The sequence below is a fragment of the Colius striatus genome, chromosome 3 (assembly GCF_028858725.1).
Source record: "Colius striatus isolate bColStr4 chromosome 3, bColStr4.1.hap1, whole genome shotgun sequence".
Classification (NCBI taxonomy): domain Eukaryota; kingdom Metazoa; phylum Chordata; class Aves; order Coliiformes; family Coliidae; genus Colius; species Colius striatus.
This window is the reverse complement of record NC_084761.1, coordinates 17915276-17941226: the sequence shown is the minus strand read 5'-3', so window position 1 is coordinate 17941226 and position 25951 is coordinate 17915276. Positions and strand designations below refer to the sequence as shown.

The window sequence follows — 25951 nt, the reverse complement described above, 5'->3', positions numbered from 1 at the left end:
TTTCATAAAGAACAAACCTGCTGAAAACCCACAAAGCAGGGGACGGTGAAGTTAACAGTTTACAGAGAGATTCCAAAGAAAGACGCTTCCAACTTGTGTTGCTTTCCCACTCTGCAGATTTCATTAGAAAATGGAGGAGAAGCATGGTGTCATTTTACTGCTCCAGGAGCGCTGCCTGCCAACTCCTCCTGGAGCGGGGGCCCAGACACTTACACTCCCCCGCCAATAAAAAAAATGGCAGCTGTTTGAACAACTTTAATGCAGATGGAAAACAGTTTCTCACTTGCACAAAATCAGCGTGCAAAGATCAAATCGTCTACTAAACCACACAAAGAACAGCACCAAGCTGTCGTTTAAACATTTCTTCTTGCTGCTGCTGAAGCTGACCTCTTAAAAATGTATTGTAATGCTCTCTCCCTGCGCGTCATGCCCCAAAGAGTTGTCAGTGCTGGAATGCTGAAGGGCAAACAGAGGAAGTCTGGCTTTCAAGCTGACACACGTAAGATGTAGTGCTAGAATTTTCGTGGTGGAAAAATGGCCGCAGCTGTAAGCTCAGCTAGCTGATCTGGAAAATATCTAACTGTTTGCCAATTCATTAACCCCTGAACATCCGCACAAAGGTAAGTTGTATGCCATTCCTACTGGTGATTTTAACAGCAAGCATTTCTTACTCTGTTCATTTTTGTCAATAGTTTTCAAGATTTAAAAGCTAACAGTTTTTCTAACCAGTAAAAGCACAGCCAGGCAAGTGAAAAAAAACCCACCCTACAAAACCAGAAAAGTTAGTGTATTCGGGTGATTTTGCTTCACGGAGAAGAAAATGAATAAGAAGTTTCCAAGGTGGGAAATATGAGTCAAAGATTTTAATTCCACACCCAGCTATTTTTAAAAGCACTTTCTGTTTCAGGAGTTGATTCAAGGTTTATTCTGTTCTGCAACAGAAGTAGTACTTTACGCCTCTGCCTTCCAGAAAGCAGAGGAACTCCGAACTGAAGACTGACAGATGTTTTCAGCTCCAGCCTGTACTGTTTCACAAAGCACAAAAGCATTCAGAACAACTAACCACAACGCTAGCATCAACATCGACATTACTGTTCCATTTTTACAAATTACATCACTAGGGTATTATGTATATACATTAAAGTGTGTGCAAAAAGATCTTTCAGCTCATAATGAAATCTCCTCCTGGAGAAGGATACCATGACTACTGAAGCGAGCTCATACAACAAAACTCAAATATTCTTCTTCAATAGCATTTATTTTAGTGCTTGGCTTCTCGTTAGCAGTTTGCAGAGTCCTGTTTTAGGAGAAATTCAGAATAAATGGATCGATCTGTCTGTCTCTAATAGCAATGACATTAAAGACAGCAAAAAATATGTATTTTGCTAAGCTAGAAGGAACAGCACAACAATTGGCAGTTCCACCGTATTCTCAACAAATAAGGACTTTCAAGTGCTACTTACTTTTTTCCTAAAATACCTGGTACAAGAGCACTTGGAGGGCACTTGTCAATGTACAAATCCGTTATGCCAGCTGCTTCACAAACAGAGAAACTAAATAGCACATTTATCTCTTCCTCCTCTGAACTGTGTCTTCCCTCTTACTATAACCAGACGGCTAAAACTAGACAAGTTAAAACATTTGAAATCCACAGGAATGCCATACATGCATTTTTAATGATAATACTACAGTATTAACATGCTGCTTGTATCAGAAACATTTATATTAGCATCATCTGCGTTACATCCTGAACAGGGGGAAAAAAAAAAAATCAGCAGTATTACCTTCCTTGGAAGGCAGTCTTACAATTTGACATGAAAGCCAGTAACTACTTCAGCTGGTGCAACAGCAGTTTCTACCTTTGCTAAAACAACATTCTGAGGCCATCCAAACATTGCTTAAAAAGAACAAATAACCTCCCTGCCGACCTCCATCACTTAACCAGCTACTTTTCTGAAAGGAGCAACATAATTCTGAATAATTTAGAGATCCCATACTCTTGTATTTTATCTTCAGCTCAAGCACAGAATAAATTATTTATTACATTAACGCGATGGAAACTTGGAAACTAATGAAACATTAATTTGCATCCTGAATACAAGCAGGCAAACTACTGAAACAATGGAAGAGCTATGTGTAACATAAGCAACGAATTTTGTTCCTATAGAAACTGTTGCAAAATGCTGTCTATCTGAATCTCATAATGTCTGTTCTTCCTCAGGAGGACTGCCAGCTTAGGCGTTTTTGACAACTCTATAAATTCCCGCTAAACTTCCTAAATACTCTTTTAGTATTAATAATAACGTAACATAAAAGTTGGAACTTAATACTTCCATCAGTAAACATTAGGCCTCCAGGGATGGGGTGGGGAAGAAATTCCTCCATCCTTCAAAATAAAGGCATTTTTATTCAATCTGAAGATCACCATCAGGTAGGCTACCAAGCACAATTACTGTCCTCCTGTCTCCATGCTATTCTTAGCTAGTTGCTCTTCCAGCCTCATCCCTGATGTGAGGCATGGAAGCTAGTGCACCAGAAGTACATAAGTCAAATGTTCATTCAAAACAGATGTTATTATTTACAGCAAAGTACATTATCATTTTCCTTCTTCACTATTGTTTCAGCTCTATTTTATTACTTCGAATAAAATCAAACACTTTCATAAATTCCTTAAATCTGGTCTATTATCTCAGAAACCTTATGGTTGGGTTATATCAGAGAAAACAAATGCTTAGCCTATACTTCAAATGTAATTCCATGCACTGCTTGAAAAATGGTGGTTTAGAAAACAAATGAGGAATGTTTATTAATTATAATACTCTTCCAGAAACTTTATTAAGCATTCATCTCTGTGCCTGAAGACAAACATAGAAATCCCAATGCATTTCCATGACTAGAGTCAGGATGGAAGGGCCAGGATCTACAGTTGGCCCAGTGAAACTCGGCAGATGGTTGCCCACAGAGCAGGGAGGCTTCCACAAGTGACAGCCCCCATGTTCTGGCAGTTCCCTCTGCCTCAAGTGATTAATGCTCCATAACCAAAGCATCAGCCTCCTCTGCAGCACTAAGAACTCTGCAACAGAGTCCAGATTGGCCTTGTTCCTTCCACAAACCACCACCACACACTGAAAACCTACTGGTCCTACTGGTTTTTTTTTTTTCTTTTTTTCCCCATTTAAACACATACTAAAGTATACACTGCACTTAAATAAACTAGATGTACGTGTGTCTCCTGACACCTGGTAATTGGTACTCAGTCCTCAGCAGGAGAATCAGCACATTTTTTATGTGGAGAACCTGCCTCCTCCATTTCAACTACATGCAAACCAGGATGCCTCTTCAAACACACACCTCAGCAATGGACACTTCCATTTGTTTCTCTGTCTCTCCTTAAACACAGTATGTCCTCTACCATTTTATTACCTTCATGCCAGAAAAGCACTTCAAACACTTTTTGATTTTTCTGACAGTAATTGCATCTCTGCTAAGCAGGGCTCCCAAGCTCCTCTTTCTACTACTGCTCAAGTAAGTATTAAATTAAACCCAATGTTCCCTGAAAACAGGGATTCAGCAAGCACTCCACATGATCACTTACGCAATTATTATCCACTTCTCAACTAACAGGTTATGAGACAGAATAAAAGAGAAAGCAAAGAGAATCTTTTACCCTTCATAGAAGCTGGTTGGAATGGGGATCCATATAAAACCCACAAACCTTCAGAATAACTGCTGTGGTCCCAGCCCACCACTGCACAGCGACATTACAGCTTTCAGGTACAGTCAATCTTGATCACTTTGTTGGGAGGAACCCTCCCCATGCAATAGTTAGTTAAAGCCAGATGTATCAACCACTTGTCTATCAAGTGTTCTCAGCCCCAGTTGCACTTGAATATTTGGAGCTTCAAACAGATCCATTATGTGGATCTATGCAGATCACTCTTGAATTGCTGGAGTGTTTATGTGCTTTTCAAACACAGTAAAAAAGGGGGAAAGAAAGGCAAATAAGGAAAAGAACTGAAAAGCATTACATGTATGTCTGGTGCTGTATTAAAAATGAAAAATAGGAAGAAGACTTCAATCCCAGAATAAATCCTTAGCCATTACAATTCTAGTCTTCTGTGGTCGCTGTTTGAAAAAGTGCAACTGAAGTTTCAAGGATCCCATTTTTTGAGACGAGATTTCTGGTGACTTACTTGATTTATTTAAAAACACAGAAATAATATGCAGAATATAAATAACTCTAAAGTAACTTACCTTTGATTTTTTGTTCAATGGCCTAGAACAAGAAAAAAAGAAGTGTCAGTGATTTGTGAGGATAAGAGAGAAACCCCATGTGCACATGCCACTTCATACAGCAACATTAGCTTTTGACTTTCCTCTTTTAAAATGTTTTAAAGTTATTTAATTATCTACTTCAGAAGTGTCTCCCTAACCAACCCATGCCTATTATTCCTTATGCCTAGAAAGCTGTTTAAATGTTATAGAAGACAAAATTAATTTGAAAGATAACTACATGAAACAGATTGAATTAAACTTGCAAATTAAGATGTTTTAAGTGAGTTTAAAACTGTGCCTGGAAGCAAGGAACTGCCACCACTTTTATTCCAGAACACGGCAGGGGAAGAGGGAGTGACCTAGAAACATAAAGGAAGTAAGAAAGTAAAAGTCTTAAATCCTTCATTTCCAAGAGTCAACAAGCTACACCTGTGATACAGCCAAGACATGAAATCTAATTAAGACTTGATCACAGGATAAAAATGAGGAGAGAAACATTTCTTATATGGAAGTACACCTTAATTGTGTGGTTTTAACTATAAATACAGTGAAGGTGACTTCATAAAATGATCTCTCAAAAGCACAAATCATAGTTTCTCCTACCTGAAACTAAAGTTTTCTTAATTACCATGTTTAGAATGAGCTCTTACCAAAGCAAAACAAGATGTAATTTGACACGGTCACTTTGACACCTGTATACAACCCATTTTAATTATGATAGTGTTTATATTCATAGCGCACAATAAATTTGTGATAACACTCAAGCTATGATTGTCTATAATTAATACCATGAGGAGAGCATATGTGAATGCAGGAAAAAAATGATTGATTCAGTGACTAGATGTAAGGCTTGAGAGTCAGACATTAGCACTGTTAGGGCTGACTACTGAAACTTTATTAATTACATTGAAGAGAAGTGAGGGTGTGGCATGGAAAGAAGTCAAGAGTGTACAAACAGAAAAGCTCACTTTTTCAACTTCTTAAGCTAACAAAGGCCAGGACACATGAAAGATAAGTTATTACTATCCAATAGTTCAAGATGTAGCCCCTTACTCCCAAGAAACCTTGAGTGTAAGCTTTTCCTTTTTTTTTTTTTAGAGATTGCTTTAAAATAGTTAAAGACTAAGATGCCTGCAAAACCTCTTCTGAATAAAATCCACTCTACTAACAGCAATGCATCAGCCACTGGAACTAAGATAGCAAAAATAAAGCCCACTAGCCTCTTACACAAGTGTATCAAAAACCTCAGTCCACATTAATTTTCAGGTTTGCCTATCTCATCCTCACTTCTCTGACTCCTCCAGTATCAATGCCCCTTCTCCACAGCTTCTGAAAGGCAGCTCCTGTACTTGGGGCTACCACATGCCACAACTTTTCATTATCATCTTTGTTCCAACAAGGCTGGTTAGAAAATTTTGCTCTAACTCCAGGGAGTTGTATGCACAGCAGCTGGCCTTAAAATCCAGTGTTCAAAACAGTTTTGTGCTGTCACAGAAAGGTCAATGACATACAATGGCCGATGTCCCACTAAAGCTGCTCAGCACCAGGATACAAGCACAGAACATACCTTCTAACTGTCATACCTCTGTGATTGCTGCTGTTCTTCTACTACTCATTTCAGTTCTATTTATTTGAAAACTACAGTATAGATAAAAGCCAAGCATTAGCTTTTCCTTCCACAGCATGATTATGTGGTGCCTCTTTAGTTCTTGCCATGTCTATGCACGTGTTTAGACCTTGTAATCTCACTCCCCTCCCTAGTTGTGACCAGAGTTTAAAAAAAAAAAATCAATTCACCAGCTTGATACTTGAACCATGAACAGGAAAATGAGACAACTGAGAATTTTTCAGGATTATTTTGCTGCTTCTGACCATCCACAGCACCCAAAGAGATTGGTGAAGAGAAAGAGTCATAGGACAATGCTACTGACTTTTTTGTACTAAAGGTGCTATTCTCTAAAAAGATGAAAAATCTGAATGTATTTCAGCTAGGGATTTCCAAAATACATTAGTATTTGGTGCACAGTTAAATGCTTCAAAGTTTTTGCTAGAATTAGTAATACAAAACAGTATGTTCTTAGGAGATCAAAGACACAAGTTAGCTTACAAAACAAAAAGACCAGTTTTGGCCAATCTGAAACCACTCACAAATACTAACAGAACAGAGAAGAGATTTTCCCTTCCTTGCAACCCATATTAACAAGTTTTGATTTTAATCTAAAATCAACTCACGTCTGTACTAGGGCTTTTTGGGTTTTTTTTCTAACAGCTAAGTTAACTGGCAGTTGTTTGTTACCATGGTTTTTCAGAGCTATATTCTCTTTAGTCTGGATCAAGGTCAAACTTCTCTAGGAATGCACATGAGCATCCTTGTGGTATACTACTCCTTTGTTCACAGAAGCTATTTAAACTCCTGATAAATGGAGTCCACGCACTCAACATGTTGTTACTCTGAGAACACAGCACATCAACAAAGACATGCAGTTCATGAAGAACAGCCTAAAACGTGCTCCACCGCAGAGGATAGCATAAGCAAAACTTTCCAGTTTAGGCAAAGGTCTGGTCTCTGCACTTTCAAAAACATGTATGCTTTTTAGTTCTTCTACAAATTTCACTCTCAAACGTGTCTTTCAACTCATGAAGAAAACCCACCAAATTTTGGAGGACAAAGTCGGATATGAAGAATCACTTATTTAAAAGATTCTACAAGTAAACGAATGAGGTCTTTTCTTGTTGCAAATTCTAATTAAAAAAAAGAATTCCCAGTGAAAAATGAGTTATACATTTATAATTTAAGTTCAAAAATTATTATGCAGCTTTGCTGTCAGCTACTGAAACGAACCTCTCATTCTGAAATATGAGCAAATATCTCCTCTAGGAGTATGCTTCCAGTACTATTTCACTTATATTTGTGGCAAGATTAGATGTACCTAATTTTGTATAGGTGCACAGCAAACAAACTTGTTTACGTCAATAAACAGGGAGAGTTGACTACTATTTTTGTAGTATATAATAAATCTCTAGCATTTCTCAGTGGTATCAAATAGGAACTGTCAGGCAGCTTCACTTTGCTATCACCAGTTAGCAAACAGATCTGAGATGCACAAGTTTTTAAAAGAGACTTACAAGTTTCTCTCAAGCTCAGGATGAATATTTAGAATCAATGGTCATGATTAGTATCTTGACAGTAAACAGGAATTCTCAAGTGTTTACAAGCCTTTCTGTGATGTTTCTAGCCCAAAACACTCTTGCTGTCAATATTTTCATTTTTCTCTACCTTCCTCAATACAAACTGTCTCACAGTACAGATGTTTCCATACAGAAAGACAAGAAGATACATAAAACAAGCATATAGCTGAAATCCACTGTCTTAAAAAAAAAAAAGTAATTTTATTCTACTAATAAATGCACTATCATTGAGGAAGTTTTCAAACTTAAAATTGCTTCAGTTGTCAATCAGGAAAAAGACAAGAACAAATCTCTGAGGAAACTGTACACAAAGCCCCTTAAAATGTTCAATATGTCAGTTAACCACAAAGAAAACAATTCCTAATACAATCAGTAACAAAGTATTTACTAGTAATGAAACAAAAGTAACCCATAAACACAGGTTTTTATTTTCTGATATTCAACATACCTTTTTTTGAGCAGCTTCCTTCTTCTTCTTGTCGTCTTTTCTCTTTTTCCTTTCTTCCATCAACTGATCTTCCTCTTCTTGCACTAAATCCCTGAACCACACAGTTTGTAATTAACTCTCCCAAAATACAATCTGTACACACTTAGATTCATTTTAGAACAATTATTTCACAGTGACACAAAAGGAACTGGGGAATTTTACTTCTAATTGGATAATATTTCTATGGGGACTATGTACTTTGATTGCAAATCACAAGTGACAAAACTTGAAGAGCAGATCCAGTGTCAAGCTACGTGTAAAAATCTCTTTTTTTTTCAAAACTTACAATGAAGGCTCAGATATTAGTTTGATTCAAAAGCCAGAGAAAATTCTGATGTTATTTAATCTCTACCTGCTACTGTGAAATCGTATGACTGATCTCTCCCACATTGCAGCTCCCCACTGCCACACACAATCAGCTCTAACCCAGCACACACTTCACTGCAGTTCGCATCAGACAGGCCATGGGTCCCTCTCCAGCCACACACTCCCTTTGGCATAGACACTGGAGCCTGGACAGCCATGCAGGAATTTGCATCAGCTCATCAATCCTAAACACTACCCCTGCCAAGAAACAACCCATATGTATGTATGTTTTCCTGCCCAACCAGTGAGCTAATTCAACTGGCTGTGTGTCTGTGTGATGGGACTGCTGACATAAAGGATGCATGAACCAGAAGGAAGACGAAGAGTAGAGTACAATTGCATCAGTGCTTTCAAGGGCAGAGCAGCTTTAGGGAACCTTAAACAAGTGACAAAATTATAACTTGACAAAAGTTAAACCCAAATCTATTACATTAACTTAATACAAAGTTTTGCACACTAAAACAGAAGGCTTAGCAGCAACACTGCTTTCCGGATCACATTGTTCAAAAACAGACTTCAGTAAAGGCAAGATAAAATGGAGAACAGAGAGAGTATAAAAAGCAGAAGGAACCAAAGACATGCAAGTACACTTGCAAGCTGTTAGGGTTAGTAAGAACGAGTATCTGATACAAATTTCAGGATAATGAAAGCAAACTTTTAAGGCCATGCCTGGAGAGATGCATTGATTCTTGATAAGAATGAGAATGACTCCACACAATCACAACTTACGTGCAACAGGCAGCCAAAAAAGCATTTGGGCTAATGGTGCAAAAAATCTTGTGACAATATGCAACGTGCAACTGACGATCAGTTCACTGTTTCATACATGAGAACAGAAAAAATTGCTCACAGAAAGAAGGACTCAGAAGCTTAAAAAGTAACAATAAAGCTGAATATAAAAAATAAAATAGTGGCAGCAGTTTGCTTCTGTTAGAACACGCTAAGATGTAAAGGGAACCTACTAATAACATTAATTTACTTCAATGTTGGAGATTTGGAGAATAAAGCATTTTTGTGCACTAGAAAGCCTCCTTGCAAGACTTCTTTTCCCTTTCAGGGTCAGGAATGCTTCTAAGCTCAGAAGCTTTTGACCCACAAACCCTGGCCATATAAATTAGGTGGAGGAGATAAAAAACTGGATGAAAATGTTTTTCCAGACCTCTTTCTAAAGCATGTCTCGGTTACAACACATATCCTTCGAACATCCTGAATTATAACACTAGGCTCCACCACACACCTACTCTCTCGCTGGGCAAACCACATCCTTCAGACAAGTCATCATTTCTATGAGAGCCTGAATGGGATGTGGGAGCAAACTTCAGGTATGTTGAGCAAGCAAAGGAAGAAGACACCAAATTTACTCTTCCAATAACCTTCAAAGATTAGTTGAAGCCTGTTCTTTCAAATTAACATTTCGTATCTAACTGATGTTCTCCCAAATATGTACACATTTTCTGTGTGACTAGCTGCAGCTAAAGTGACAAAGTGCTCAGATTGAAAGCTTCCACTCCGGACAGTAAAACTGATTAGAGTCACATAGGTAATTTACTGTGACAAGAGAAAAAGATGAGAAACAACTGATGGAAGGGGATTTACATGCCTGTTTATGACAAATGGTCTTGTCCGGTACCTATCTCCAAAAATCAGCTTTGACCATGAAAAGCACTGTTCTTTGACACACTTTTCACATACTAAGCAAGGCAAAAGAGGAGAAGAGATTTTATTAAATAATTACTTTGAGTATGTTATGATTTCCTTAAAAAAAAAAAAGTGATCCTCCTTTGATGACACATGGGTGCACATACATTATCAAACCAAACACAGCCTCATACAAAACTCTGGGGTGAAGATTAACTAAGCACATCAAGAAAGGGCAGTCAATAAGTGGTTTACTTCTGCCAAAAACACCGGGCTCCTATTTAAACTCAAACCACCTATACTCTCAAACCTTCCATTTCAAATAAGGTAATTATATATATTTATATGTATACATGAGAAGCAATGCCAATTGGCTACAGTAAAACACAAGATACTCCACAATTATCTGTTAATTCTGTTTTTAACACAGCTCAAATCCCTTTAAAAATGAGCAGCAGCATCACTTCTGGGGGGGTTTTCAAAAGGTTTTTTTTTTTTTTTTAAATCCACATGTGACTTCAGTTCCCAGTTGCCCAGTTCCACTGTGGCAAATTCTTATCATTTTCTCACTTTTTAATTAGACTCTTTCAGCACCTGCCTCTCATGGTAGGTTCTGCCAATGAAAGCAATACTGCACAGCAGCTCATAGGGTCTTCTCTTCATGATGGCCAGCAGCTTATTACATTTTGCATTCTGCAAAATACTGCCCTTCTTTTGAAAGAGGCAAGCACCACGTTATTACTGCCCGCTTGAGTTGTACCTTTAAACTTTAAAACTATTCTTTCATCTTTCTGTGAGATTCTTTCGTCGGTTGTGAGAAGCAGTTCTCCTCCCAGCAAGACCAATGCCGTAATAATGATACTTATATTTAAATTTCAAAGCTTGTTGACACTTGGTTATTAGTAACACTAGTTTAAAACAAACAAAAAAATGATATGGTAGTCATTGTGAAAGAAAAAAACAGTAATACTTCAAATACTCACAGGGTGTGGGAACCTCTGTGACTACTAATGTTAGCACACAAGGCAAAAAAAAAATTATATGATTGCATTTTGAGTCAATGAAACAGTTTTCTCAAGTCTATTTTTATTACTATTAATACTGCTAATACTGCCAGACAACAGCTAGACATTACCTAGGTGGTAAAAATCAATTTGTCTGGAGGGAGGAAAGCTTTATATTCACAAAATTAAAAAGTATGCCTTTAATTAATTACAAATATCTTTTCCGATTTCTCTCTGTAAACAGAGAGCCTCTGGAGCATGGCTACATGTACCTGTCGAGCAAGTAATACAAACAGAAATCAGTTTTCATCCCTACTTGCCAAGATCTTTGTTTTGACTGCAAATCCGATTTCATCCTCTACTTGTTTCTTTTCCCAGTGCTCTCTTCTGTTGGAATAACACTGTTTTATGGTATATTCAGCATCCCTTCTCTCCTTTACCATGTGACTGTTACAAGCACCCATCGACTCATGCTGCGTGTGTTAACAAGAGCATTTTGATGCCACAGGTATTCACCAGAGGTAGGGCTGCAGCACGCTTCACCAATGAGCAGTCAAACAATACCAGTGTTCTTTCCTCCCTACATAAATGGTAATGTAGTAGAGACAGACCATTTTTCTAAAACATTTCCACAGACCAAAAAATCTTTTTAAGATTTTCTAATTACAGAGAGCCAGTATTAGTTCTTTTTAAATAAGAATTGCTTCTGATGTGTTATGAATGCAAAAAACCACCTAAAAATGTTATTTCTTAGACTCCTCTGTATTGCAGTGGCACTGCAAGACAAATCACAAACTACCACACACAAAGTAGCCACTTTGCATTTTATTATAGTTTTATCATCTGGCTGTAAGATTCATTGAGGTCTGTCTTACTGAAAAAAGCAACCTCGTATTTGCAATTAGGTCTCAAAAGTTATTTCACGGACAACTAAGAGGTTAGTCATGTAACTACAGCAAACAATTACAGTTGAGCAGTTTCATTTAAAGCAATTCCTTGGATACTTTGCAAATTTGTGGTAATGATTAACCTGCAGTAACATCTGTGCACTATAAAGGTGAAGCATAGTCCCTTGCTGTCTTGCACCCTGAGCATCTGTAACCAAACTAAAGTTGGTAACACCAACACTCAATCTGAGTCAATTTGGAATAGTCCAATTTTTAATAGACAATCTGAATTGACAAATGATACAAGTACGTAGGTCCGAAATCAGTCTACAAAAAAACAGCTTCTCTGTATAAAACACACAATTCATTTACAGACGACTTCCACACAAAGAGGAGTCCCTGTTTTGCTGTTCATTAAGACACTATTTCCTGAAGGACTAGTGAGAGTAACAGATATCTAAACCAATGGAAAAGGCCCAGTACTGTATTGTCCTCCCATGGCCTAGAAAACCCAGGTCCACAGCCCTCCTCCTCTCACAACCTCACTGCCTCCATGCATAGCACACAGCTACCCTGCATGCATGCTGTTTGGCCGACGCTCCCACGAAGCACAAGGTCACCCTCACGCTCTAGCAGCCGTTCCCTATCCAACTCATCCCACAATCACCTCAGGAAAAACACCACCAAAAGCAGGCTGTGCAACAAGAATTCCTTTCCATGTCACCTTTCTATGGACATCCTCTTCCACAAAGACTACTTAGATCTCAGGAGGGAGCAAGCTATGATCCAGAGCAAGAGTTCTGAAGCATCAGCCTATTCTGGTCGCTGCCCCTCCTGGGGTCCCATGCCCTCACATCTGCTCTGCACTGGGTGCACACATCAGTGTGAGATGGGATGAGCTGTGAGACCTCAGCAAGAGACAACGCTAGGGGAACTGGCTGTTGCTCTCAGACACAATCAACTAGTCTGAAACTTGTCCCTGTGAGTCTGTGAAGCCCCAGGAAAAAGGTTCAGCTCCCCTTGACTGCCACTTGAATTAACTGTTCTAGCAAGCTGAACAAGCTCTATGGACACAGGCGAAATATCTCTGATACAGTAAGTGTCTCAACACTGCAGGATGGTATGTTACTTAGGGTTGCCTACTGGAACAAGAGATTATTTACAGTACTTCTAATAACCCAAGAAGAATTCTAAAGAGTTAAGAAAGCCACTAGTGCATTGTTTTGTATAAAAAAATTTCAGTGCGTTCCATGCAAAAACGACACTAACTGAAAAATCGTTGAGCTTCTAGAAAAAGCTTCAGCACTTCAAAGAGCAAGCAGAATACAAAGTAGTATTTTCTCAGAACAAAAAGTGATTTGACAATCCTGCTACAGCTAAATCAACAAAATTATATTTTATTTTTAAAATACAGATGCTAACAACCAACACACCAATATCTCTGGAATATTCTACCACAGCATCATTGTTGTGTTTCCACACAAGCACAACAAAACTCCAAAATTATGACACAGATCATTTTCATGTGTTTAAGAAAACCAGATTTAGACTACAAAGCCAGCTTAGAACATCTGAACACATACACACACAACTCCCTACCCTTCCAATAAGCATTTGGAGTCTAGGTGACATCTAAAATAATTAGCCACGGAAAGTTTTTTAAAAAGCATTAGATTTCCATTGCAATGTTGAATCTCTGTGATTGGAAAACAAAACTAACCCCTTGTACAATTACATCACAGCAACAGTAAAGCCCTTACAGCTCAAGTTCTGCAGTAAAAAATGAAGCTTTCAAGGACAGTAGACCTATTCCCACCATCCTCTTACATAAACATCAATCTGAGATACAAATTCAGATTTGTCTATGAAGTCATCACAGTCTCAAGCAGAACTGAATTTCCATCTCTGACAGTTGAAAGCACAGGTTTCCTTTATTCTCTCCAACACATTGATACATGGCCCTCTCAGACAGCAAATGATAGTATTTATGCATCAGATTCCAACTCCCATTAGAACATAAAACAAACAAGCTTCATTTTTAATGCTACTCCTTGAGAAACAGAAGCATTACGTAGTATTTCCCATTTATCATCTTGGACTTTAATAGCTACCTATTCCTGTTATATTACTCTTTGTGTACAAACTATCAGCAGCTTCATGTTAACCTCACAGCACATAACGAGAGATGCTGTAGGAATCCAGTCTCACAGTAACAAGACAGAGCCAGAAAATTAACATGTTCTTTTTGCTAGGCTTTTCCCTACATCTGGGTGAATTAAACCCATCAACCTCATACAGCCAAAGCATTTGTAGCAGCACGCTTGGTCCATCAGCTGGCCAAAGGAAAAGCAATGACTGAGAATTCCGATTCGTAACACAAATATATCAACAGACCTCTATTATTTCCCTGCTCAGCCATCCAGCTTTCACTGAAACACATGTACAGGGAATTTCCTTTTCCTCCTATATAATTGGATTAGCTTGCTCAAGGTTAAATGGTCTTAGCAGAAATGCAAACCTCATTTTCCAATTTAGATCAACTGCAAATAAAATACCCACGCTACACGAAAGCTGCATTTGAGACTGAAGCAAAGGCCTTCAGTTTAAATAGCTTAACTTGAAAGGTGCTTTGTTTTCAAGTGAGACCAAATGAAAATGGATCTTGATCTCAGGAGAGACTGCACATTTGATGGCTCTGAGAACATACAAGTAGAAGCTGCTATGATCTGCGTAATTTTGAACAGACTGAGTGCCACATAACTACCCTTATTTAAAGATAAATTTTTTCTCCAATTTTATGTACCTCTGCACAATTCCTGTTTGTGTAAGGGCGAAATTCCCCCAAAATTACCAAAATGCCTTTCTCAATTAAGACATTTAAAAATATGGGGTTTTTTTTACAAGTACTTTTCAATCTTCTAGGACAGGTATCACTTTTCAAAGACACAAAGTGCCTTGCAATTCTGGGTTATTTTTGGTATGAAGTTTTTCACTTCATTCCTATCATGACCACATTAAACAATTCTTACTTCTACACTCAGCACTCATTACTACTTCTTTGTCTTAAGATTTGACAGTGTTAATTTTATTTTTGTATGGCTCAATTTGTTACTTGGTTTATGAACTGGCTGTAATGCTCAAAATGTAAAGAATTCAGGTAATCATATTTTACATATTACTTTCATTCTTGTCCCTGGAAGACAAGTAACAGTTAACGTTTGTGCAGCGTGCTATCTTTGCTGTTATAATACACCACAGGGAAACACGTTATGCTACAATAAAATCACAATTCTAGTCACCTCACTGAGGAAATTACAGTTACAAGAAGAATTCTGACACAAAATAAAGATCTAAGACACAGCACTGCATTATTATGATTTGAACTCGCTATTTATTTCTGAGTGAAAGCATCTATTACTGGCACGCAGGAAATTCCAACAATGAAATAAATCTGGTGGCCATTCACTGTTACTGCCAGTTACCTGGTGTGCACAAGGACCAAGCTACCTATGCACCAGGATCACATGCGCTGGCTTTCTGGATTCTTCTGACTAGCACCAAGAGCCAGAACTGCCTCCCTGCAAGCCCCGCCAGAGATACCAGCAGCTGTGCAGATGGTCATGCAGACACCTCCACAAAGCCTCCCGAGCCACGACAGGCTCTGCCCCTCAAGATAGTGCTAGCATGGTGGCAAAGACCTGCTGCCACCCCAACCAACAGCGCTTGAGGGTGTGCAGGGATCCTCCCAAAGGCACAGCCATTCGATCGGTGTCCTCAGAAGCACTTCAAATGCTGAGGACTGCACTGGGGTTGCTGGCGTCACAGCCCTGGTCCCAGCAAACAGTAGGCAGGGCAAGCCACTGCTGGGCAAAGGAGACCAGTTCAACAACCAGCCAGCCTCTTACCAGCCCTCTGACACTAACTGAAGGTAAAGACATAACTATGGGGTTTTTTACCTTCTGCCCATATAGTACATGGAGTAAATGCAAGGGTAAGAACTAGCAGAGATTATACACAGGGGCTTTTGAAATCACTCTAAAATTTCCAGTGACACATATATAAATTAAATTTTGGGGAAAATAAATAAACCCTTTCCACCTTTTGCTTTTATTCTAGTTATAATTTAACTTGCAGTGCCACAGGTGGAACACAACCCAATAAAGTATCTGGAATTGAAAGACCTTTCACCATTCTGCAAAGACAGCAAGCACATCCACAGGCACGCACTACCTATTCAACCTGTCTCACATTCCATACAGACTTTTAAACATATTGCTGGGACTTTTAAGTTTTGATATTTTTTCTGTATCCTGACCTACAAGTTCCCTAACCTTTTTTTTTTTTTTTAAATTAAGAAATTATATACAACTGCCAATAAAAAAATATCTCTCGGTTGCCACTAAAAGCTAGCCAGCTTTTCTACATCATTATACAAGAATCAATTATGAAGTGTGCATTTTGATTAAAAACGCATCCTCCAATTCCTTTATCAATGCTTCCCACAAAATAACATACTACACCAAAATGAGCACTTTTGAGTTTATGGAACAGAAAGCAGTACTTTGAAGTTCACAAAAAAACACCAAAACACCCACCAGTGCCTCAAATGGAGAGGCTCTGGCAACTGAAAACACTCAGTATGTTGCACAGGAGCAAAGAAAGCCTCAGGCACCAGTAACAAAACAAAAATACTTATTCACAGATGTCATTTTACCTATAGAAGAGGTTCTGCCAAGCTAAAAGTTGAAACAATGAATAATTAAGCATTAAATGTGTGTCAGCTACTTTCTTTTTTGCTTTTAAATACCTCAGTCTTTAAATTATCACCATAAAAGTGAAGCGATAAAATTCTACTTACCATGTCTCCCACTATCAAATACTTTAAATGCATTCTTTCTTCCCACATTTTCCTAACACAGAAGCTGGGTCAACAGAACTATCTTCCAAACTACAAACTACAAATACACCACAGCTCTAGAATAACACTTGTGTTACAGTTTCACCCTGAAGTTTCCTCCAAGATGTCCACTGCTACATAAACATGCAAGACACAATCTCTTTCCCAGGGAGTTTATCAAGAAACACACAAGACTTCAGCGGCAGCAATAAACAATCCCTATCTTCATTTAACGACTGGGGAACCGAAGAAGACTGATTAAACTGCCTTTTCATAATCAAACTGGTCAAATAGTGTATCTGTAACAGATGCATAAACTCTAACAACTGTTAGAGTCCAGCACCTTAACCATAAGGTCATGCATACTGCAGCCTGCTTCAGCTATATTAGTGCAGCATCAGGAAGTGTCTGCACAACAGGTTTGCTCTAAGACTAGAAAAAGAAATGACAAACACAAGATACCTTATGGGGCCAACCTAACAATTATGCATGACCTGAAAACACATGTGTAGAGGGGAAAGGAATGTATAATTTTGCCTAAGTATCTCTAAAGGTCTTGAAAAGTTTGACTAGAATGCTGTCTTATTGCAATAAACTCTTCCCATTTGACAGCAGAAGTCTTTCTCTAAGACATTTATCAGGAAAAAATCCTCAGCCCCCCAAAAGCCCCAGCGAAAATCAACAGAAATTACTACATTTCTTGTTGTTTCTTCGTGTCTTTAGTGTTGAGCCATCTCATTTATTTTTCTACAGTAAGGAAAGCCTCATAGACATATGGTAGTTATTCTAACATGGAAGAGTGAAAAAAACATACAAATTGCATAGCAGTAACTTGGTAGAATATATGGATGAAATCTAGAGGTACACATGACTTTAGGTAAAAAGTTTTCTCTCCCAGAACATGGACAGTCTGCAGCCAATGCAGATGGGATCTCTGGAGCAGAAACACAGGTGAATGAAAGCAGGGTGTGAATCTGCCCTATGATTTGCATGCTTGTGAGAAAAACTCAAGCTCTTGTGCTTGGGAAAAAAAATGTAAACATATTTCAGATATTTACCTTCTCTCAGTTCCACATAAATGAGGCAGGAAAGCCCTGTTTACCAAACAGAATTAAAATGTTATTTCTTAAATTAGAAGAACTAAACAATGATTTTTTACTGATCCTGATTTTACCCCAATTTAACTCTTACATTTCCCTAGTCAGTAATGGCCAGTTCTTGTTCAGCAGTAGACTAAACAGGTGACACTCAACTTGTGACATTGTACAACAATACAACTTGCAGTAGAATTATTTGAATTGTTGTTGCACATTATGCACTATGCTTATTTTTGAGACCAGGAACATTTGCACAGGACAAGGCATGGATGCATTTTAAAGAGAGCGCAGACCGAACTAAAGATCTTTTCCAAAAGGTCAAACAAGACAAATTGGTAATCCTGAGCTGAAAACAGTAATTACTCCAACTGGATAAGCGAGCTGTAGGAAAAGCTACTGCACTTATCCCATCACAAATCCACAGTCTAGGCCAGTGTTCCTAGCAAGATGAAAAAGAGTAATTGCTACCCATTAATTTATAAGCATAGATTCCCAAGGTGACTTCAGAACATATGCAAAGTCCCATGAAGTTTACAGTCTATCTATTCACTGAGCAATTTTGGATTAATAAAAACTGTAGCAACCGTTCTGTTTGCCTTTCCACGGAAAAGATATTTCCTCTTTTACAATTAGAATAGGTCACTATAAATTTAGTAAGAGCGTAAATAATAACATTAGAGAAAGAATGAGGGCTACCTGTTGAGTTCTACAGTAAAACAATTAACCAAGCCTACTCAGAATAGGAATACCACAGCTTTATCAGACTACGTGCTCACTCGATGAAAACTCCCTCACTAAACACAAATCACTTTGAATACAGGTTTCTGAGAACAACTGGTGTTTGAATGTTAAAATAAAATCTCCTTCTCAATATTTTAAATGAATAAAACATACATCTCTGTATCAGAACACATGGAGTTCCATCCTGTATCGGCATTTATTCAGTGAACCTTGTTCTGTCCCCATCCCCTCATGAAGCACTGAGTTCATGCAGTTCTGTAGCTCACTTTCCCTTCTTATCACTATCTGCTAGCATGACAACAGATTTCGTTTAAGGTAATAAAAACCTGATGTTCTGCTGACTAAGATTTGCACCAGAACATTGTTTTGAACTTAGCACTCTGTCCATCTCAATAATATGGTTCTGAAACAATTTCTGGCATCAACTATGCACTGAGTGTTTTCCACAGAACACTAATTTATTTCTTTTTTTAAAAAAAGCATTTTGGTACTTTTTGTGGACAGATTTCTAAAAAAGTTGCAATTTGAAGTCATTCTCTTCAAGTAAAATGTGTTTTTCTGACCTGACATTATATTTAAAAGCAACATGCTAAGCGTATCTTAAAGAGTTTATGTATTTCAACAACAAAAGGGGAAAAAATACTCATGCTTAAGCATATTACAAAAAAAAAAAAGGGGAAGACACACACTGACAGGAGGGGAAAGCCAATCAGTTTTTACAATACAATCATAAATCAATTTGAAAGCTGGGAGACCGATGAGGCACAGTAAACAAGGGAAAAAGTAAAGTACCAGAAACTAGCATTCTAACACTTATGTTGAGGGTTTCAGCATACTTCCCATGGGCCTAGTAGAAGTCCCTTTAAAAAGTCTGCTAACAAAAGCTCCTTTAAAGTCTAACTGAAAAAGGACACAAAAATAAAGTAGGACTGAAGCCAAGATCAAAGACTATAAACAACAGCAAGAGGTGGGTATTTGCAAGGAAGCTGCCGTACTAAAAATAGACGGTGCAGAAGAAATAACTTCTTAAACATAAAAGTGATGCATCCTACAGACACAGAATTTTTAATTCGGCCTAACTCTTTGCTCTTGAGCTAAGTGTCTGAAAAAATATTAACTGCCCACTCCACAAACTCCAAAATGAAAACTCCACACTAATGGGAAACCCAGTCTTTGGTCTCTCCATGGAAAAAGAGGTGAAGACCAAATAGTTATACAGCAACATACAGTTCTGAGTTCACAGCAAGCTTTCAGTAAAAGCATCTCCCAATAATATTTGCCTAACCTGTTTAGGAAAAACCCAAACAAACCCTTGATTCGCTTTTTTTTTTTTTTTTTAGTTCTTGTTAGGTTCTGAAAGTTAGGACAGAAAAGTAAGTTATCTTTCTCTTCAAAAACCTACTGTATTAAAGAAACTCCATTATACAGCTTGTATGGTAATTATGCAAAAGAAGCCATGCTAAAAAGGTGTTTAGTCTATAAATTGCAGAGCTTTCTCTATGCAATAGAGGACACTTTCAAATTCGGGGTTTTTTTTATCCTTCCAATTAACATGAGATTAAAGCTCCAGATAAAGCCCACAATGATTTCTAGCCCGAGGCCAATTCTGGTTTTAAACTGCAGGAGTGAATTTAAATGAGTATCTTACCTGCTTAGTTTTCTTTCGACTTCTTTGGTAGCTTTAGCTTCCAATTCTCTAGAAGAGAAAGTGGTGTTGGTTTCCATGTCAACAGTAATGCAGCACAAAGCGAAAAATAAAACGGGAGCGGGGTTAAGGCACACGCTGAGCTCCATATGTGGGTTTGTCAGAAGGACGCGGGGAGACCACAGATTGCCAAGTAACCAAACGACATGTTTACCCAGGGACAGGGGGGCAAGCGGAGCATAACCGAGACCAGTCGCCCTCCGCTACTACACCGCCGCCGCCTCATCAAGCACTTTAAGGAAAACAATTCTGCCGCATCACTTCAGCCCGCGATCTCGCTCAAAACACAGCGGCGAGAGGGCCCTCCCTGCCCTACCGCCCTGCGACGATCGGCGGCTACAAAGGGCTGCCCGCTCCGCGGGAGCAAACAATGCCCAGCACGGGAGGTCAAAGCTCAGCTCCGCCGGGAAAACATCGCTCCTGGGCAAACGCCCGGGCCCCTTCGGGGGCCAGCCCCTCCCGCCGGCTCCCGCCCGGGCGGACACAGCTCCCGCGGGGCGCCCGCCCGCCGCCGCCCGCGCCCCCGGCCCCCGCCGCGGCCGCCCCGCCGCCCCATGCGGGCCCCGGCCCTAGCCCCAGCCCCTCCCCCGCCCGCGGCGCCCGGGCCCCCCCCCGGCGCCGCGCCTCGCCTCGCCTCAGCGGCGCCCGCCCTTCCCGCGCCCGGCCCCACCCGCTACCTCATGTATGTAAAGTGCTCGGAGTCCGGCCCGGCGTGGCTGCGGCCCGGGCCCGGCGCTGGCGCGGCGGCTCTAGGCGGCCTGGGCCCGGCACTGCGGAGCGGGAGGGCCCGGCAGCTGCTGCTGCAGCACCGCCGCCATTTCCTGCCTCCTAACCCGGCCGGGTCCGGCCCCGCCGCACAGGAACGGAAACCCCGCCCCGGCCAGCGCTTCCGGGTCGCGGCGCTCCCCCGACATGGCGCCGCAGCAACCGCCCTAGCAACGGCGGCGGCGGGGGAGGGGCGGCGGCGCCGCGGCCCGGGCGCCGAGGGCGGCCCCGCGGGAGGCCGAGCAGCCGGCCCGGGCGGCTTCGCGAAAGCCCGTGCGGAGGGCGGCGGCGGCTGCGGCGGCCGCGCGGGGGGCCGGGCTGTCCTCCCTGGGGCCCCGTGCCGTCGGCCCGCGGTCCCTCGGGGCTGTGGCGGGCGCAGCGCGGCAGTGCCGCCATCCCGAGCGCGCGCACGGCACCCCAGGCGCTGCCGCGTCCATCGCCCTACGGAAAAGCACGGCCGCTTCCTCGAGCAACGCAGGGCAGGAACGGAACACGCACATATTTCCCCCCGGTGTACGTGCGGCAGCTTTTGCGAGTCCCACGCGCTGCTGGCCCCCCAGCCTTTGCGCTTCGGTAGCTATCGAGACTGATGGAAAAGAAACGTTCATGTGTAAGTTGCCACCTTTGTCCTTCCACTGACTTTTATGAGGTTGAGAGAAGGAATGGAAGAGTGTATAGCACTTGTCAACCTAGCTAGAAAATGATTTATGTGAGCATACAGTTTAATCGAGAAAGTACACACAAGTACCCTAACTTCAAATACATGCAGTTCATACTTTGGTGCACGGCAGAACCGTCTCTGCCCTACTGGCATTCCTGCGGGGAATTCAAAAGCACTGGTTGAAAATAGCCCAGCAGTCTGCATGGCTACTGTTCTAGGGTATAATTGTTATTGTAGGTGCCTACAGTACTGCTGAGGAGCTTAATTTCCTTCTCAGCTCCCTGCCACTCTTCACATGCAGTAAGCATCATCCTGTCTGCTCCACTGTAAGAGCTACTGAGAAAAGTGGTTTTGTTGGCATAGGGAAGTTCTTGCTCTCTTTTTGCATGCAGCCTGCACATCACCACAACGTTTACCATACTAGTTTCTGTTGGCCTTTAACATTCTTATTCATACCAGTGAAAAAAAAATGAATGCTATTTCATTCACCTGAATAAATAAATGTATGTCCTGGACAAATGAGCATTTGTCTCTGGAAATCTGCTGCAATATCAACTGTCTTTCTGCCAGCATGAATGGAGCAAAGTATTTCCCAGATGAAGAAGATCCTACATGACTAAAGACGAGCATTTATGACAACGCAGCAGAGTCAGTAAGGGTATTTTTGTCATCTTAAAGGCTTAATAGTATAGTGTGCATCGCTGTGAGCTGAACACGCACATGCAGAAAGTGATTGTACTGTCTTCAATCTACTCAAAAGGGTACTGACAATTTGAAATGGGTTTCTCAGCTTGTATTAGTAACTTGTAAATTAATTTTGGTCACGTTTCTTTTTCTTCATATGAAAAAGTTTGGATTGTCATGTAACAGTGTGTAACTGAAAGCCATTATTTCCTGGCGTCTGATTCAGCCTCCTGTTGTTGTTTTCATTCACAGCAGTCCTGTTTTATCTGTCTTTAAAGACACTGCACTTGATGTAGGAGGACTGCTGTTACGTCTGTCCTCAGTTAGGAAGGCTAATAATACATTATGTACTCCTGTTATGTCATTTTGTTAACTCTATTATGCCACTGTCAATAAAATTCACAGTCAAGGTTTGTAGCTCTCTTTATTATTTTAGATCGTTCTCTAATTTTATTTATGCACATGCTTCTAGCAACTAGACCGCTGCAGTGATTGCTTCCATTCTGCCGTGTAAATACTGCAGCTGCTTACACGTTGTCAGCAAATCGGCTGCGGTAACCAACCCTCTGTTACTTATCCTGTCATCTCCCTCCTCACATCCACACCACGATCGTACCTCTTCCACCCTCACGGGTAACACTTTCAGTTAGGTTCTTATAGGTATGAAACAGGTGGTGAACTCCTGGGTATGCTGGAGAAATTCAGGCACCCTCAAATGGGGAGAATGTTTTCTTCCAGAAGAAATAGATGGTTGAACTTCACCCATGCAAAAGGCTGTTAGTCAAAGCACTGGTGCTTAACAGGTCACGGCAGCTGGGTGGAAGCAGCACTAGGTAGCCTCTCCTTGTCTTAAACCCTGCCAGAGCTGCAGAACTGCACAGTGACAGGCCTTCTGCTCCAAATTCAGATTTCACAGCCAGCTTGTCACCTGGCAGAAGCTGTTGTGGACCATGACATCGGTGTAGCGTGGTACATACCTCAACTACACTGTTGGTCCCCATCTCCTAACAAAAGCGAGAGAGGGTGGTGGTGAGCAGCTCAAGGAGGAGTTGTCTAACAGAAATGTTCTGAGGTCCATGCCCTAGCTACATCTTCTGAGTTTCTGTTGTCCCTTCTGATTTCCATGCTACTGAGAGCAAGGCAATCCCACTATGTCACCACTAGAATATGTCCAACATTGACCACCCACTCTTGGCTTCTGCTTTAATATGTGTTTTGTTGAGTGTAAAGTTATTTGGGAGCCAAGGTCAGGGTCATCTTCTCCCCTGCTTACTATGGGGTTTTTGCTCATTCTTTATCCTCCTGTGTTCATTGCTAAGGTCTTAATCTCTGAATCTGAGGACAAAGGGTCAGCAAAGTAACACCTCTACGCTTAAAAAGACAGATGTAACTCTGTGGGGTTGGGAACTGCCTTCAGCTGAAGGGTAGCTAAATCCTTAACAACCATCAATGAAATGTGAGCACTTCTCTTCCTCATGGCCTCACTGTCTGTAGAAACCACCATCCTCCAGCTGGGGAACAAGCACTCCAAGTACCCTATGCAGGGAGGAATTTGGTTACTGTCACCAGCACTGCTTCCTCCACACCCTGTCCCTGGTGTCCTTAGAAAGGCAAAGTGCTCACAGGCATCACAGCAGCTTCATAGGCATCACCCAATGTCCACCCAGGCTAATGTCCTGGGCACATTTTACTGTAGTAGAAGATTACATGGTCAGGAGATGTTTGCCAGCTGGGACTGCTGTAGACTTCCATCCATCCCCTTTCCCTCTTCCTGGAGAAATGAAGGTGTTTGGAAGCCGTGGCTGTGGCTCCTGTGATGGCAGAAGCTGGGCTCTGGCTCGTGCAGTGGCTGCCATCCTGACCTGCCTGCCACTGGTGGGAGTGGGAGGACAAGTGGAGGAGCTGTGTTGTGTAAAAAGCCCCACTGCCTGCAGCAAGCTGGGGATTGCCTCTGGTGCTAGGAAGAGGTGGAAGTGAAGGCTCCCTGTGCAGGGGAAACCCTCCCTGCACAGGCTGCCATGCCTCCCAGCACAGATGCAGGCTCTGCTGCTTCCCTGCTTTGACCGCTTCGGTCTCAGCAAAGCTGCAGGGGGCTGGGAGGTGGTGTATTAGGTGGTGATAGCACTGCGGTTAGTGACCATCAGCCACTCTTCTCCTCTGAATCTGAATGGCTCCAGAGCACTTGAGTCATACATGAAATTAGAAGTAATGGAAACAACTATTCAAGGGCAAACGACCTGCCCTACATTCAGGCAGCTGCCAAAGATGGATCTGTGCCGTTACATTTTCACCACTCAGTAAACATGGCCTTCTGGGCACTGATCCCCAAATATCTTTTCCCAGCAACAGCAGCCACCATCTGCACCCTGCCAGCCTCCCGTCTTCAGGTCCCCATTAACTTTTTAATTAGGATTTTGATACAACCAGAGTGAGAGAATAAACTGCAGGAGACAAGAGAAATACTGTACTGACTGAAAACAGTTAAAACCAAGCTGGCACCATTTCAGCATTTCCCATCCCCTCCACTCTTCCCCTTTATCTGCAGTTCACTGTTGAGGCTTCATGCCAAATGAAGCCTTCAGCAGCGTGGAGTTAGAAAGCCGACATGTTAGAATATACTTTCTGCTTCAAGTCTGGGGAAAATAAAGCAAGGGGCTGCTTTATAAGGCGACATGAGAAGCACAGGCCTGGGAATGAGGAGAATTTGCTGTCAATAACCCTTTGCTGCTTGTTCCATTCAGCATCACTACACAGAATGAAGATGCTGTCACGAGCAAAACAGATTGTTTTCAAAATTGCACTTGACTTAATCTAAATGAGCTGATCTGACAGACATGGAAAAACAGTCCTCTCGTTAACACAGAGGCTCTGTGTGCTGCTCTGCTCGGAGGCTCCTTTCCTTGTTCACTGTAGAGCCTTTATGCACAGGGTTTAAAAATAGCTCAGCCGATGGTAAGAGGTGGTGATACGAAGGTACTGACCAGGCAGCACTTACTCATGAAAACAATGCCTGCCCTGGCGTCTCTCAGTGAAGTCAGACGGACTGTTCATGTTAGTGAGGGACTCTAGAGGATCCTTCACTGGGAGGAAAACCCACAAATGCCCAAGTTGCAAGTTGTTAAGAGAAAGCGCCCAGCTTGCCTTCCAAACAGACCTGGAAACCAGCTAGCAAAACCTTACGTTAAGGCTCGTGATTAAACAGTCGGTGCCTCTTTGCAGGCTGCAGCAGCCAACAATCATCTGATCTATGCTCAGGAGAAGAAAATTCACTGCCTTGCCTCCAGGCTCCCAGTGCCTTTCCAGCATTATCACCGTTACACAGAGAGATCAGGGCAGGGGAGAGCAGGGACTTCGAGTTATTAAATGAGACTTTAATCCTACCCTTTAAATCAGAAAAAAAGAATTATAAAAGATAAAGGATTTCCCTATGTTTTAAAGCTAGTGCAACTTGCTTTTCCTGATCTGCGCTTGGGAAGGCTGCCAACTGCAAAATGGAATCGCTGAGCCTGGATTTCACTCTGCATCCAGCCAATTACACCATCCTCACATCCCTGC

General features: G+C 41.2%; 1 protein-coding gene across 6 annotated transcripts in view; it reads right to left on the bottom strand.

The window, feature by feature from the left end:
* Positions 1–21105, bottom strand: part of TNRC6A (trinucleotide repeat containing adaptor 6A) — a 53138-nt gene extending 32033 nt beyond the window's left edge. For 3 of the 6 annotated variants that reach the window (XM_061991703.1, XM_061991706.1, XM_061991707.1), the window contains exons 1-5: positions 20964–21105; positions 20230–20277; positions 17802–17837; positions 7913–8003; positions 4255–4276 (exon numbers count right to left, since the gene is read on the bottom strand). In XM_061991703.1, coding sequence (XP_061847687.1) covers positions 4255–4276; positions 7913–8003; positions 17802–17837; positions 20230–20277; positions 20964–20968 — 202 coding nt within the window. In that variant the 5' untranslated portion in view covers positions 20969–21105. Of the gene's footprint in view, positions 1–4254; positions 4277–7912; positions 8004–17801; positions 17838–20229; positions 20413–20963 lie in introns of those variants that run through there. The other 3 variants (XM_010208188.2, XM_061991702.1, XM_061991705.1) reach the window with 2 other exon arrangements.
* Between the last annotated feature and the right edge of the window lie 4846 nt (positions 21106–25951).